This window comes from Piliocolobus tephrosceles, chromosome 15, assembly GCF_002776525.5.
Source record: "Piliocolobus tephrosceles isolate RC106 chromosome 15, ASM277652v3, whole genome shotgun sequence".
Taxonomy (NCBI): domain Eukaryota; kingdom Metazoa; phylum Chordata; class Mammalia; order Primates; family Cercopithecidae; genus Piliocolobus; species Piliocolobus tephrosceles.
This window is the reverse complement of record NC_045448.1, coordinates 41,967,809-41,982,750: the sequence shown is the minus strand read 5'-3', so window position 1 is coordinate 41,982,750 and position 14,942 is coordinate 41,967,809. Positions and strand designations below refer to the sequence as shown.

Here is a 14,942-nt window from a genome sequence, read left to right as displayed (position 1 = left end):
TAATCTGCTACTCTGCGGTGCTACCTCAGAGGCACCAAATGAGAAGGTGAGAAATATCAGTTTCAGGGACCTCCTTTACTGTTAATCAAAGAACCCAAGCCTGCCTTCTGCTTTTGTATCTTACACATTCCCTTTTGTTGATTCCTAATCCTACTTAGACTTAACATTTATCCCTTGCTAACCCCTCCACTCTGGCAACTAAGAAAGGCATAACGACATAGCTTCATTAATCCTTCCTTTTTGTTGTCCTACGTGTTCCATCTATGTCATTGAGAATGCCACCAGATGATATAATTTTTGTTTTTAATATTCATACTTAGTATAAAGAACTTGAGTAAAAAAAGTGCCTTCCATGATATATTGCTTTAACACCACAGTAACCCTGTAGTTTTGTTAGATGGCCCCAGAGGCTATGATTCCCATGGGCACAGGAAAATGATGCCCAGCCAAGAGAAATTAAGAGATTTGTCCTAGTCTCCTGCTTGTGAGTGCTGGAACTGGGTTTTATACCCAGATATTTAAAGGCAGATTTCAAAATCCAATATTCTTTTCTACATACTAAACGACTTCTCTTGTAGTAGGCATGTGAGTTTGCTTTAGGAGGCAGCACAGAAAGGATATGTTATTCTACTGAGTCTTGAAGGGAAAGAATTAGAATTCCCAAGTGTGCTTATAGGAAGTAAGGAGGGAGAACCACAAGATGGGAGAACCGGTGTGATGACTGGAATCTGCGGGAATAACAAAAGGGCTTCCCAGGGAGGGGGCCTGGCTTGGGTCAGGGGACTCCCAGGTCCAAATAGGAAAACATCTGCCTGTCCCCAGCCCCAGATCTGCTGTCAGACACTGCCCTTACTTTATGCCTCTTGGTGGTAGTGGAGGCTGACAGGTGAGGGTCCTAGAGAAGCTTCTTTGACTCTCAACAGCAGCTCTTCATCAAGGGTCCTCAATATGCAAAATGGCCTGACTATTTTTCTGGGCCATTCTAGAAGAAAACCCTGACTTGGCAATGGGGAGGGGAAGGGAGGTTCTATAGGGGAGGAGGGCCTTGCCCGGCAGGAGTCTGAGCTGCAGGCTGAGCTGAGGGGTGGCAGAGAGCTGATGGGAAGACGACTGCAACGGAATGAATGTCCACTGCAGTTGAATGAATGTTCCACATGTTTTGGGACATTTTCTATTTCCCACATGTTGACTCAGAAGATTTGGGGTGAGATGTGTAAAAGCTGCAGGTATAGTAAATGGCCCAAGTGTGAATCCCCGATACATCACTTACTGTCTTGGGGTCTTAGGCAAGTTGATTGACCTCTCTAGGCCCCATTGCCTCATCTGTAAAATGGGGATGATGGGACTCACCTGGTGGGCTTCCTGTGCCACTTGGCACGGGCACCTTCATCTTAGATTTTTCTAGACTGGCCGCTGCTGGAGGGCCAGGACGGCATCACCAGTGACTTGCATAGTCCCAGACTTACTGTAAGTGCTGCTTGACTGGCTGCTGACTACACATGACTATAGGGAATCAGTAGGTGTTTGTGGATTCTTGAGTCAGACAGGCCTGAGTTCAAATCCTAGCTTCACTACTTGTTAATTGTGCGAGTCCGTTTTCTCCCACCTCCCTTACCTTGTTTGTAAAGTGGAGACAACTGGAGAGCATGCCTTATAGGTAGCTGTGAAAATTAAAAGAGGAAATACATAAAAAATCATCAAGAAATCCCAGAGGCTATTACTGCAGATAGGCAAGAGGGAAAGCAAGAAATGAGGCATCAGGCAGCCTGCACCCAAGTTCCTGATCTGATAAATCACCAGCCCTCTCATCTTGGACAAGTCACCTCCACTTCATCTTTCTGAGCCTTGTTATCTTATCTGTCACATAGAGATGTTGAAGCTCTGTTGCCTCAGGACCATTGTATAGTATGGGAAAGTTTGATATGAAGCGTTAACCAAATGTAGGGAATTATTATAGTCTGACCCCGATGGCCTTAACCACCTCAGTCCTCTGTGGGATGTCAGAATCCTCAGGAAGGGACCCCAAGAGTTCAGATTCCGTCCCTGGCCTGAAAATTTCTTTCCACAGGAGTTTGCTGCCCTCTGGTGGGTGTTATTGCCAAATTACCCAAACTTTTCCTGGAAAAGATTAAGCATCTTGGCTTTGCGAGCTGGAGGCTATAGCGTATCTGGGAGATGAACTATGAACAGGGGCGTTGGCCTATCTTCTAGCCCTCCAGGGGAGTAGTTCTTGGAGTGAGGCCTCTGATCAGCATCACCTGGGTGTTTGATAGGGATGCACACTCTCGGCCCTACAGCTGACCTATGAAGCAGAAACCCTAGGGGTGGGGCCCAGCGGTCTGTGCTTTAATGTGACCTCCAGGCTCTTGCGTGCAGAGGTTTGAGAACCACTGTTCTAGGAACTCTAGGACCTCAGAATTAGAAGGGAGGGGCTGGAGAAGAGCTGGGAAGGGTGGTAACTTTGATTGTGTGCAGCCACATAGCTATCTAGGGTGTCAAAAATATTAAAACTGCACATTTAAAAGAATGGTAGAACTGACTGGGTGCTTTGGCTCACGCCTATACTCCCAGGAATTTGGGAGGCCAAGGCGGGAGGATCACTTGAATCGCAGAGTTCAAGAACAGCCTGAGCAGCATAGCAAGACCCTGTCTCTACACAAAAACTAAAGAAAAATTAGCTAGGCAGGGTGGTGGCCACCTGTAATCCTAGCAACTCGGGAGGCTGAGGTAGGAGAATCACTAGAGCCAGGAGTTTGAGGATACGGTCACCTTTGATCATGCCACTGCACTCTAGCCTGTGTGAAAGAGCGAGACCCTATCTCGAGAGAGAGAGAGAAAGGCAGAGTAAATATACAAATATCCTTCACTAGATTTACCAGTTGTCACCAGTTTGCCACATTTCATTAATCTCCTGTTTTCTTTTTTTTTTTTTTGAGATGGAGTCTCCCTCTGTCCCCCAGGCTGGAGTGCAGTGGCCGGATCTCAGCTCACTGCAAGCTCCGCCTCCTGGGTTTACACCATTCTCCTGCCTCAGCCTCCCAAGTAGCTGGGACTACAGGCTCCCGCCACCTCGCCCGGCTAGTTTTTTTTTTTGTAATTTTTAGTAGAGGCGGGATTTCACTGTGTTAGCCAGGATGGTCTCCATCTCCTGACCTCGTGGTCCACCCGTCTCGGCCTCCCAAAGTGCTGGGATTACAGGCTTGAGCCACCGCGCCCGGCCTAATCTCCTGTTTTCTACACTTCTTTTATGCTGATCCATTTGAAAGAAATCTGTAGAAATCATAGCACTTCACTCTCACCTATTTAGCAGCATTTTGTAAAAGTAAGAAACTTCTATATGGCCACAACATTATCATTACAACTAAGAAAATTAATAATTTTTTAATTAATTTGCATTCATATTCAAATTTCTACAATTGGCTCCAAAATATTTTTTATATTTGCATGTGTGTTTTAAATCTGAGATCTAATTCAAATTTATGCATTGTATTATGTCTCATATTATGTCTTTTTAAATACCTTTTAATCTAAAGCAGCCCACTGTCCTTTTCTTTCTTTCTTTTTTTTGTTTGAGACAGGCTCTCACTCTGTCACCCAGGCTGGAGTACAGTGGTGTGATCTTGGCTCACTGCAACCTCTGCCTCCAGGGTTCAAGTGATTCTTCTGCTTCAGCCTCCCTAGTAGTTGGGATTACAAGCGCCTGCCACCATGCCTGGCTAATTTTTGTATTTTCAGTAGAGATGGGGTTTCATCATGTTGGCCAGGCTGGTTTCCAACTCCCGACCTCAGGTGATCTGCCCGCCTCAGCCTCCCAAAGTGCTGGAATTACAGGAGTGAGCCACTGCATCTGGTCAACTTTTCTTTCTTTCTTTTTTTTTAAATGATACTGACTTTTTTAAAGAATTCAGGCCTGTTGTGTTATGGAATGTCCCACAACTGGATTTGTCACATTGCATTCTCATGGTTGGATTCAGGTTAGACATTTTTGTCAAGAATGCTTCATTGGTGATGTTGTATGCTTCTTGTTGTATCAGGAGGTCAGGTTATGTTGCTGTGTATCTGAATCACCTCGGGAACTTTTTTCAGACACAGGTTCTTGGGCTACACACCTGGAGTTTCAGTTTCCTTGGTCTGGGATGTGCTCAGCACATTCACATTATTTGAAAGCATCACAGGGATTCTGTGGTGTGACCAGGGTTGGATCCCATGAGAGAAAAACCTTCCAGTCTCTCTGTCTTTCACGAATTTATCTTTTAACGCCTCCATCTCAAAGCAACAACAATTGGAGCAGTGCTACCATGTCTCTCTGCCTCTTGCTTACCTGCCAAAACCTTCCTCCACCCACCTCCTCCCACCTCCAGTGAGATCCTGAGAAATGGTTCACTCTAGGCCCGTTGCCCCTGGGGCTGAGCTGGAGCTTCAGCTCACCATGGGGTAAGACGTATGATGGGGCAGGTGTCAAGGAACCTGGAAGGAGCTCCTCCTGGGGATGGAAGGTGGAGCTGGTATGAACTACCCATTGGAGTGAGAAGGAGGGAGCTAAGGCAATCTGAGCTCCTGAACTTTATTCCCACAGCTGGGAGAGACAGTTCTGGAAAGATGAGTCTGACTTTGAAAATAGGAATTTGAAGATAAGCAGTATTCCCTCTTTATATTGTAACATATCAGTTAGCGGCAATTTCTACTATCCCAACATTTGTATTTCTCTCTCTCTCTCTCACCCACACACAGCCATCCCGTACACTGAGTTTACGACATGTATTGATTTATAATCTCTACCTCAGTGGAGAAGATAATAGAAGTGTAAGTGAGCCTTAGAGATGTGATATCAGCATGGATGGAAAAGAGGAAAGAGGAATTGTAGTTTTGGCCTCCTTTGAGTGGGTGACTAGACGTAGGGTGCAAAAATTAAAAAAAAAAATGGCTGTCAGACAGCATGGGAATCTGATCAAAGCAGGGAGACTTGCAGGAACAGCCACTGTGGGGATAGGCACCTGTGGATTTTGGGAGAGAGAAGTGCTGAGTGGAATGGCAGAGGAGTAGCTGCAGGGGGTAAAGACAGAAGCAGCTGTGGAAATGCCCCCAAACTCAGCAAATTTGATAGTGTCTTTTAGGGCTAAAGGTCAAGCTGATGAACCCAGGGTCAAAACATGGAGGTAGAAACAAAATGCCAATAATTGCACTGGGCTAGATCAGGTAGAATTTGATGGCTGGCTGTGCTCAGTCCTGCCTGGTGCTCCTGAACTGGGAGCAGGAAGCAGCTCACCAGGCTGGACTGGTTTGAGGTAGCCTCATCAGGCTAAGCAAGGAGCATGAGCCCCTGTGATGCAGAGACTGGGGAGGAGGAGGGAGATGTGATCCTTTGAGCATTCCTGTAGCTCCTACCTTCTCATGTCTGCTCCCTCCTGCTTCACATCCAAGACTGACTGCACAGCACTCCTGACCTGCATGGATGCCTTAGGAAATGTCTGAGCTCAACGAGAATCTTTACAATATGCTCTTTCTTTGCCACCGCTGAGTCATGCAGAGGCAGAGGCTTTGGTGCATTCAAGATTGGGCTTCACCCATAACCCACCGCCACGGCCGAGAAAGGCATTTCTGTTGGAGGTGTAATGGACGTTAATACTGCTTTACAAGAGGTGCTGAAGACCACCCTTGTCCACCATGACCTAGCATGCAGAATTTGCAAAGCTACCAAAGCCTTGGACAAGCGCCAAGCCCATCTTTGTGTGCTTGCATCCAACTGTGATGGGCCTATGTATGTCAAGTTGGTGGAGGCCCTTTGTGCTGAACACCAAGTCAACCTAATTAAGGGTGATGACAACAAGAAACTAGGGGAATGGGCAGGCCTCTGTAAAACTGACAGAGGGGGGAAACCCCGTAAAGTGGTTAGTAGCAGTTGTGTAGTAGTTAAGGACTATGGCAAAGAGTCTCAGGCCAAGGATGTCATTGAAGAGTACTTCAAATACAAGAAATGAAGAAATAGATCTTTGACTCACACATGCACACAAAGAATCTTTAGAATATGCCACCTTGTCATGTATTCACAAATATGTGCTCACATATGCACACACAGCACACATGTAAAAACACATGAACGCTGAGCTAGGCAGGACTCGGGCCCGGCAAGTCTAGTCCCTGCTGCATAGCCTTGGGCAAGTCACATCATTTCTCTGAGCTACAGCTGTCTTTTCTGAGAGAGAGTAAAGTGAGGTGATTCCTGAGATTGGAGAATGTAAGAGCTGGAAGAAAAGTCAGGCATCATGATCTTCCATCCCTTCATTTTACAGATGTACAATTAGAGATTAGAAGGGGTTCAGAAGCCATGCTTTCTACCCTTTCCTTGGACCACTGGGGAAACTGAGGCCCACATAGGGAAAGAAAGTGACTATTCTGGGGTACTTTAATCCATGGACTTTATCCCAGGGAGCCAGGAGACTATCTCAGAAATATCTCTTTAGTCTCAACTCCTTTCAAGCTTCCAAAGCTAGACTGGAGAGGAAGAAGATGGTGGGTAAGCAGTGAACGAAGGAGAACGATGAGGTGAGCAAACCAACCATGTTCATTTCTGTGGTGGGACGGCAGAAGGTGTGAGGCTATGAGAGAATGTTGGGCATGCTGTTTCAATCACTGTCTTTCCTACAAGCCCACACCAGAGAAACTCCGTGGGCACGTGTGTGGGGTCACAGAGGCAGTGTTATTTCTGGGTAGCAAGGAGTGTACTTGTGAGGTTGGGTGAGGGGCTGATATGGCTATGTTTCAAAGTGCTTGAGGTTGCAGTTTCAACCTTTTAAAACAGTTCTGTGAAACTTCAAAAGAATTGAGTCTACATTTTGCATTTTTGGTGAGTTCTCAATCTTAGCCATCTGGCTCAAACAAGAAGGCTTTAACTGCCAGGCATGGTGGCTCATGCCTGTAATCCCACTTTGGGAGGCCGAGGTGGGTGGATCACCTGAGGTCAGGAATTCAAGACCAGCCTGGCCAATGAGGTGAAACCCTATCTCTACAAAAATGTAAAAATTAGCCAGGTGTGGTGGCAGGTGTCTGTAATCCCAGCTACTCGGAGGCTGAGGTGGGAGAATCGCTTGAACCTGGGAGGCGGAGGTTGCAGTGAGCTGAGACTGCACCACTGCACTCCAGCCAGGGATACAGAGTGAGACTCCATCTCACCACCACCACGAACAATAACAAAAAAGCCTTTAATTTAGAGCTCCCCAGAGTTTGGTTTTGGTTTTAGTATATGGAGTTTTAGTGTATTTCATGGAGTGGGGGGAAAAACTGGTTGGAAAACACCAGAGTTAATCAAGGCAGGCAGACTTCTTTACTAAATGTAAGTCTTAGGGCCACACAGCTTTGTGAGTCCACAGGTGAGGCTGTGCTGTGCAGCATCCCTCAGATGGCTGGATCATGGATGCTTTCCCTTGGGGCAAAGCATCTCAGGAGGCTGGAGTTATGGACCACCCTTGAGGAAACACTATGTAAGCCATAGGCAATTTTTAAGCCATAAAGAAAAATATTTTCTTATTTTTAGTATAAAAAATTTTGTACCCATGCGATTGATTTTAAGCAACATTCAACTATATTGAAGGATGATAATTTTAAGTGAATTTAAAGACTCAATTTGATAATTTTTCAATGATTTATAACATTTGTCATGAGAAGTATAGGATTTGCTCCTTCCATTTCTATTTCTATTTTATTTTATTTTATTTTATTTTTGAGACAGAGTCTTACTCTGTCACCCAGGCTGGAGTGCAGTGGCACTATCTCAGCTCACTGCAACCTCCGCCTCCCCTGGTTCAAATGATTCTTCTGCCTCAACCTCCTGAGTAGCTGGGATTACAGGCAAGAGCCACCATTCCCAGCTAATTTTTGTATTTTTTAGTAGAGATGGGGTTTTACCATGTTGGCCAGGCTGGTTTTGAACTCCTGACCTCAGGTGATCCACCCACCCCAGCCTCCCAAAGTGCTGAGATTACAGGTGTGAGCCACTGCTCCCAGCCTCCTTCCACTTTTCATTCTTCTGATTTGGCAGTTAATTCTTGATGTCTTCTATTTTTTTTTTTTAACCTGGAAATTTAACATGTATATTTAGCTTACTTTCTCAAGTAACTTCTTTACTCTTCTCCTGACCAACTCAATGACTTGAGCATGCTTAACCTCTAACCACTCCCCACTGACTTATATGCCATCGTTGCCTGGTATTTTAGTTCTGTCTTATTTCTGGAAGCCCCCAAAGTAGACATTACAACTATGGTTTTATATATCAACATTCCTATAGATTTGTTCACATGTTAACCACTTTGCTTTCTCTCTTTCATTCTCTTGTACATCTCGGACTTTAGAGTTCTCTTACTGAAGTTCTGTCTATAACAAACTCGGTTTTGCTTTGTTTACAAATTTCTTTATATCACTTTTTATTCTTAAAGGGTAGTTTTATTTGGTACTAAGTGTAGGTAGTGATTACCATCTCTAAAGCTCAGTTTCCTCATCTATTAAAAGTGGAGAGTAAATATCTTCCTTAGTGATTTCATGAAGGGATTCTTGGGAGCATCACACAGCATAATGACTAAAAGGTTTCAGTGAACAAAGCTCAGGTGTTGACGCTGTCTTCTGTGCCCTGAGAAAACCTTGGGAGTTGTGTAAGACAGTGCTTGCTTTCAGTAAACATGCTCTTTGCCAAAATGTCCTAACACACTGTTGCTCAACCTTGTTTTCATTATTGATTATTGTCCTGTAAGGAGCCTTTTTAGATTTTTTTCCCTAACTGCCCCCTCCTCTCAGGAAAATTTAATACCACAGGTAAACTGCAAATCCATTATGCACTGTATGTATATCTGTGCTTTATACTTAAAAGGAGTAAAGACTTTTTTTTTTTTTTTAATTGGCCACCAAGAACCAGCTTTTGCTCTCTTGAGGGCAATATCACCCTGGTTGAGAACGTGTGTTCTAGTGGCATTAGAACATTGGCAGCATTTTCAAACTGCAGTGTTCCCTAAGCATTAAAGGATCAGGTGCCGGGTGAGGTGGCTCAGGTGGGTACAGTGGCTCATGCCTGTAATCTCAGCACTTTGGGAGGCCGAGGCAGGTTGATTGCTTGAGCTCAGGAGTTCAAGATCAGCCTGGGCAACGTGGAGAAACACCATCTCTACAAAAAATACAAAAATGAGCTGGGTGTGGTGGCTCATGACTCTAGTCCCAGCTACTTGGGAGGCTGAGGTCGGAAGATCCCTTCAGCCCATGACTTTGATGCTACAGTGAGCCATGATCGTGCCACTGCACTCCAGCCTAGGTGACAGAGTGAGACCCTGTCTCAAACAAAACAAAACAGGATCAGGCTTTGGAATTGGGTAGACCTGGAATTAAATCCCTGCAGTCACATCAGGTAGAGCTACTTCACCTCTCCAACCCTGTTTTAGATCTCAAACGTGGTGACAGTATTTAAAAAGGCATTTAGTACAGTGCCCAGAACATAGTAAGTATTCAATAAATGTTAGTTATTAACAAACATTTCCCAAAGAAGGTACTCTTTAACATTTTCCTTTTCTTATGGAATACATATTTTAACATTTAGTCATTATAAAAATAAGTTATTTAAGTCCACCCACTCACCAATTCCCCACACCATAAGGGACATGGAGCTGGCCCAGTGAGGAGGAGGAGGACTGCCTGAGGGGCTGGAAGGCAGCCCTGTGACAGGGGAACAGAGAGAGGTCCTGGCAGGTTGACTCTCAGAGTGGCTATGCAGAGGCCACCACTAGGGTCCAGCTACCTCTAACCACACTGAAGGACATTTCTCTGAAGGTCTTAAAGAAGAATGAGAACTTGCTAAAAGAGGGGCCAGCTGGAGTTCCTCCTAAGGAGAAACAGATTGGAAGTGTAGAAAGCTTTCAACCAGAATTCAGCTTGTGAACATCTGACCACTTTTCAGAGGCCTCTAACATATCTGATTAGGTTCAAAAGAAGTTGTTACTTAGAGGTCAGTTTGGCGCTTGGATTGAACAGTGACCACCAACAAAGATGTCCAGGTGTTTTCCTGTGTGTTAAGGACCTTCTTTGGTGCTGGGTGTGGTGACTCACGCTTGTAATCCCAGCAGTTAGGGAGGCTGAGGCGGGCAGATTGCTTGAGCTTAGGAGTTCAAGACCAGCCTGGCCAACATGGTGAAGCCTTATCTCTACTAAAAGTACAAAAATTAGCTGGGTTTGGTGGCACGTGCCTGTAGCCCCAACTACTTGGCAGGCTGAGGTGGTAGAATCGCTTGATCCTGAGAGGTGGAGGTTACAGTGAGCTGAGATCACCTCACTGCACTCCAGCCTGGGTGACACAAAAAAAAAAGAAAAAGAAAAAGATCATCTTTGGCAGAATATTGTTTTCTTTCAGCATGAAAATAGAATGTCAAGGCTATGCCAATGTGTGGTTTAGATAAAGTATATGTTTTGGTCCAAAATGTTGCATGAGTTCAAGGTTAACTTTGTGCTGTTGAACCTGGCCCAGTCATAAGAACGTTCTAATTTATAAATGTGTATTTCTATGTAAGTTAAGATACTTTTAAACCTTGGGAAAGAGAGGCTAGCCATTTAGGAATTAGACCAGGCTGTATATAACAGCCTAAAATGACAGTGACTTATACACATAAGGGTTTGATTTTCTCACATCAAAGAAGTCCACATGTAGGCAGTTCAAGGTCGCTGTATGTCAAGACTCAGCGTCCTTTTACATTTCTGCCCTAACATCCTAGTTTGTGACTGCCATCTTTGGTGAAGGTCTTCTCATTCCCAGAAAATAGGAGGCGGGAAGGGGCAAAGGGAAAAGGGGGCCAGGCCTCCCTTTACTGTGCCTCCCAGTTTTTTCTTGCATCTCGTTGGCCAGTAAACTAGCTGGGAAGAAGTTGGGAAGTGTAGTCTTATTCTGAAAGGCAAAGTTCCTCTCTAAAAGTCAGGGTTCTGTTATTACCAAGGAAGAAAGACTGCTCAACAGTATGTGTGTATATATGTGTATATATATGTGTGTGTGTGTGTGTATATGTGTGTGTGTATATGTATGTGTGTAGATATATGTGTATATATGTGTGTATATATGTGTGTGTGTGTGTGTGTGTGTGTGTGTGTGTATATATAGAGAGAGAGAGAGAGAGAGAGAAAATATTAAGTTACATGATCATAAGTTCCCACAATAGGGTGTCTGCAAGCTTGAGGAGCAAGGAGAGCCAGTCGGAGTCTCAAAACTGAAGAACTGGGAGTCCAATGTTTGAGGGCAGGAATCCTCCAGCATGAGAGAAAGATGTAGGCTGGGAGGCTGGGCCAGTCTCTCCTCTTCATGTTTTTCTGCCTGCTTTATATTCATTGGCAGCTGGTTAGATTGTGCCCACGAGATTAAGGGTGGGTCTGCCTTCCCCAGCCCACTGACTCAAATGTTCATCTCCTTTGGCAGCACCCTCACAGACACACCCAGGATCAGTACTTTGCATCCTTCAATCCAGTCAAGTTGACACTCAGTGTTAACCGTCACAGGTTGTGTGTAAATCGCTGAAATTGGCCCAGAGTCATTTTGCAAGGGCCTTCTGCCCAAAGGATGGGTGGATTCCCTGGGAGTTCGGTCAGCAACACACCAGATTCTTTTCTTCTGTCTGCTTCTGAAGGCTGACTGGACTTCTGGAGGCTTCTTCCTGGAGCAGGCCTAGTTGGATGAGATAAAAGTACTCTTTGAGATCTCACAGAGTAGGATTACTTGAGTTATAAAATCTAATCATGGGCTTAAAATATGTAAATAGGAGCTTTCAGATTCCAAGTTCAACAAGCATTGTTCATAGTTAGTGGTTGCTTTTGTGATATTTTGGGAAGAACATGGGCATACAATTTGGCTCTACCACTTGCTACGTGACCAGCTGCCAGTTCCTGAACCCTTCTGTGTCTCAGTTTCCCCACTGATTGTTGAGAGGAGTAAATGAAATCATTTGTGTGTGGGTTTGTGTGTGTATGTGTGTATGCAATACAGGTTTCAATGTAGTTGTGATAATATCGAACTGATTCTTTTGAATCTTATTTTCTTTATTCAATGCCACATCATACTCATTTTCCATGTTATTACACATGTTTGCAGTGTCAGTATTCATTTAACCATTTTCCTATTTTTGGATATTGAAGTTGGATATTTGCTTCCAGGTTTTCTTGATGCAAAAATCTTTGAAATTATTCATTTAACTAGATTTTCAGAAATTAAATTGCTGGGTTAAGGAGATTTGGATATGTATTGCCAAATTATTTTTCCAAAAGGCTTTAACTAATTTATTCTACCAGCAGCAACAGAGAACAGAGCACATTTTTGTCATTCTTAAGCATGTCATAAGCATGTCATACTCCAGCCTGGGAAACAGGAGCGAAACTTCCTCTTAAAAAAAAAAAGAAATGCATATTATAATTTGTAACATGACAATTTTATAGGTGAAAAATAGAATCCTGGTTTTAAGTTTTGTATGTTTTTTATGATTAGTGAGATTGCATTTTATTCATATGTATTTTCCAGTTTGAGTTCTATTTTTGTAAGTTGTTTGTTTGTCTGGTATGGCTCCAGTGCATTAATCTGTTGAGTATTAGAATACAGAACATCTTCAACATAGCTTCAGTTTGGTGTCCTGATTGTGAACATGACTGCATCTGTGTTATATGTGTGTGATTGTATTCAACTGGGAACATGTGCTTTTTGGCTAATGTACAAAATGCTGGGTGCACCAGAGATGTGTCTGGAATTCACGTGATGAGACCTTTACCTATTTCTCTTTCCAGAGAATCTTTAGTTGTAGCTGGAGAAAAGGCAAGTGAATTCCTTTTGGAGCTGGGTAGAAAGGGCATGAAGTGAAGGGTCATGAAGTCAGCACATTCCCTTGTGGATTTGTGCCTGTAATATGCTGATTTCTACCCTGATTTTCTACCTCTCATTTTGCCTGAAGTGACACTGTCCCTAGACCAGTCCCTGGCCAGCCTGCATCCTTTCTTTTGGGGTTATCTGAGGATCTGAGGTCCATGTGTTTCACAAGTACCCACAGGATGTGCCCACCATTCCCCTGCAATTCAATTCCAAGTCTGTGTTCTGAAGCAGAGGTTTCAGCCCCGGGGAGACACTTGTGGGTGTTGGGGGTGAGGGGTGGGCCTGGGGAAGGACTGAGTCATGAAGGTCACCAGGGCCTCAAGGAAGAGAATGAGTTTCACCAGCTTTACCTCTTCAGAAGGGATCTCAGCCATGCAGCTTCTTGGAGGTAATTATGAGGCTTTTAAAGTTCCAGAGATGTCTTTAGCTCTGAGCAGTGTTCTGAGGAGTAAAGTCATCATCAGCCCATTTTGGCCCTATGTGGACATCTTCTTTCCCACTCTTTCCTCTTGGGAGGAGGGACTCCAGTTTCACAGCTTGCCAGGGCCTTGGGCTTGTAGTATGGGAAGAATATGGAGCCAGGTGGAACTCTTGACCATAAGGATTTCAGGTCCTGATGACTTGAGTCTTGAGGCCCAGAGACTGTTCAGAATCTAAGCAGCTACAAAATTGGGATTTGAGGGGGACTCAACAAAACTTGGCTTTAATCATTAGAATTAACAACAAGAGAATGGTTAAATGAGTTCAGGTATAAAAGACTGTGCAGTAGTTAAAAAGAAATAAGGATATAGACATAAAAAGATCTTTGAGATGTACTGTTAATTGAAGAAAACAAGTAGTAGAATAAATTTAAAAATACAATCATGTTTATGCAAAAGAACAACAACAACAAAAAACCTAGCTTTCCCCCCAACATGTACACACATGAAACCATACCCAGGAGGTGAGGAAGATGCCACACTCAACGAATAACAGTGGCTGCCTCTGGGCAGTGTGTGTGTGGTTCAACCAGACTTTGTACTTTGTTTTGTTCACATTTTAAAAGATAATGTAATTACGTCTTTCTGCTGTAATCAGAAATAAAACACAGAACAACTGGCTTGAAAATCTGGGATCCAAATCCTGCTTATCTGAGACCCAGGTGGTCACTGGCTCAGTTCTGATGCAGAGCCATGGCACTGACATTGAAATTGCACTCAAAGAAACCGAGCTGCAGCTCACCATGGACATGCCGTAGGATTCCAACAAACCTGGAAGTGCTCTGAGCTTCACAGGGTTGTTGTGAGTATTAAATGAGATAATATATGAATGTGCTTTGCAAAAGTTAAAGTGGGAGACAAATGTAAGATAGAAATACTATACTGTGTCATTACATTCTTGTCCTAGCTCCCAAAATGAAAGTGGGATAAGAATGCAAGCACCACAACCCGATGAAGTAGATACTATTATGATCCTCTCCATTCCATAGTTGAGGAATTAACTTTTAGTTAATTTTCTATTGGTCATTCGGCTGTTCAGCTGCAGTCATAACTTGAACCCAGGCTCCCTTCTGTTCTCAACTGCCACGGCAGGTTGAAGCACTTGGACACATTTACAGCCCTGTATATATATTTACCGTTTGCTTCTTGTAGCAGTTTCGACAAAGTTGAGATTTAAACCTCCAAGAACAAATATATGAAACTGATTCTAAACACTGTTGAGTATTTATGATGTGTTTGTGCTAGGCATTGTAGGAATAACAAATGGCCAACATTTTCTGATCATCCGCTGTGTGCAAGACTCTCTTCTAAGCGCTTTACATGTATTAGTGCACACAACTTTATGCAAGAGGTACACACAACTTTATACAAGAGGTACTACTACGCTCATTTTACACTTGAGAAAAATGCTGCACAGAGAGTTTAAATATCTTGCTCAAAGCAAAGACGTTGGAGATATGGTCCCTACCCTGAGTCCAATACGAGTGAAATAAATAAGACAATGGCATAGTGCTGCAATGCGGCTATTTACGAAGTTCCAAAGGCACTCAGAGAGGACCATCCCTGCAGGGTAAAGTGAAAAACTTTGTGTGAGATCC

The 14,942-nt window shown here is 43.8% G+C and overlaps 1 protein-coding gene across 1 annotated transcript; it reads left to right on the top strand.

Annotated features, from left to right (window-relative positions):
• Nucleotides 1-4,446: 4,446 nt before the first annotated feature.
• Nucleotides 4,447-5,978, top strand: LOC111524181 (40S ribosomal protein S12-like). Its single transcript, XM_023189300.1, has 2 exons — nt 4,447-4,524; nt 5,589-5,978. The coding sequence occupies exons 1-2, from the start codon at nt 4,447-4,449 to the stop codon at nt 5,976-5,978; spliced, it is 468 nt and encodes a 155-aa protein (XP_023045068.1).
• Nucleotides 5,979-14,942: the final 8,964 nt, after the last annotated feature.

Excerpts from the sequence above, each read along its gene's own strand:
- LOC111524181 (XM_023189300.1), top strand. The coding sequence starts at position 4,447 with ATGGGGCAGGTGTCAAGGAACCTGGAAGGAGCTCCTCCTGGGGATGGA. Across the intron at positions 4,525-5,588 it reads GGTATGAACTACCCATTGGA|AAAGGCATTTCTGTTGGAGG; the intron begins GTGAGAAGGAGG and ends GCCACGGCCGAG.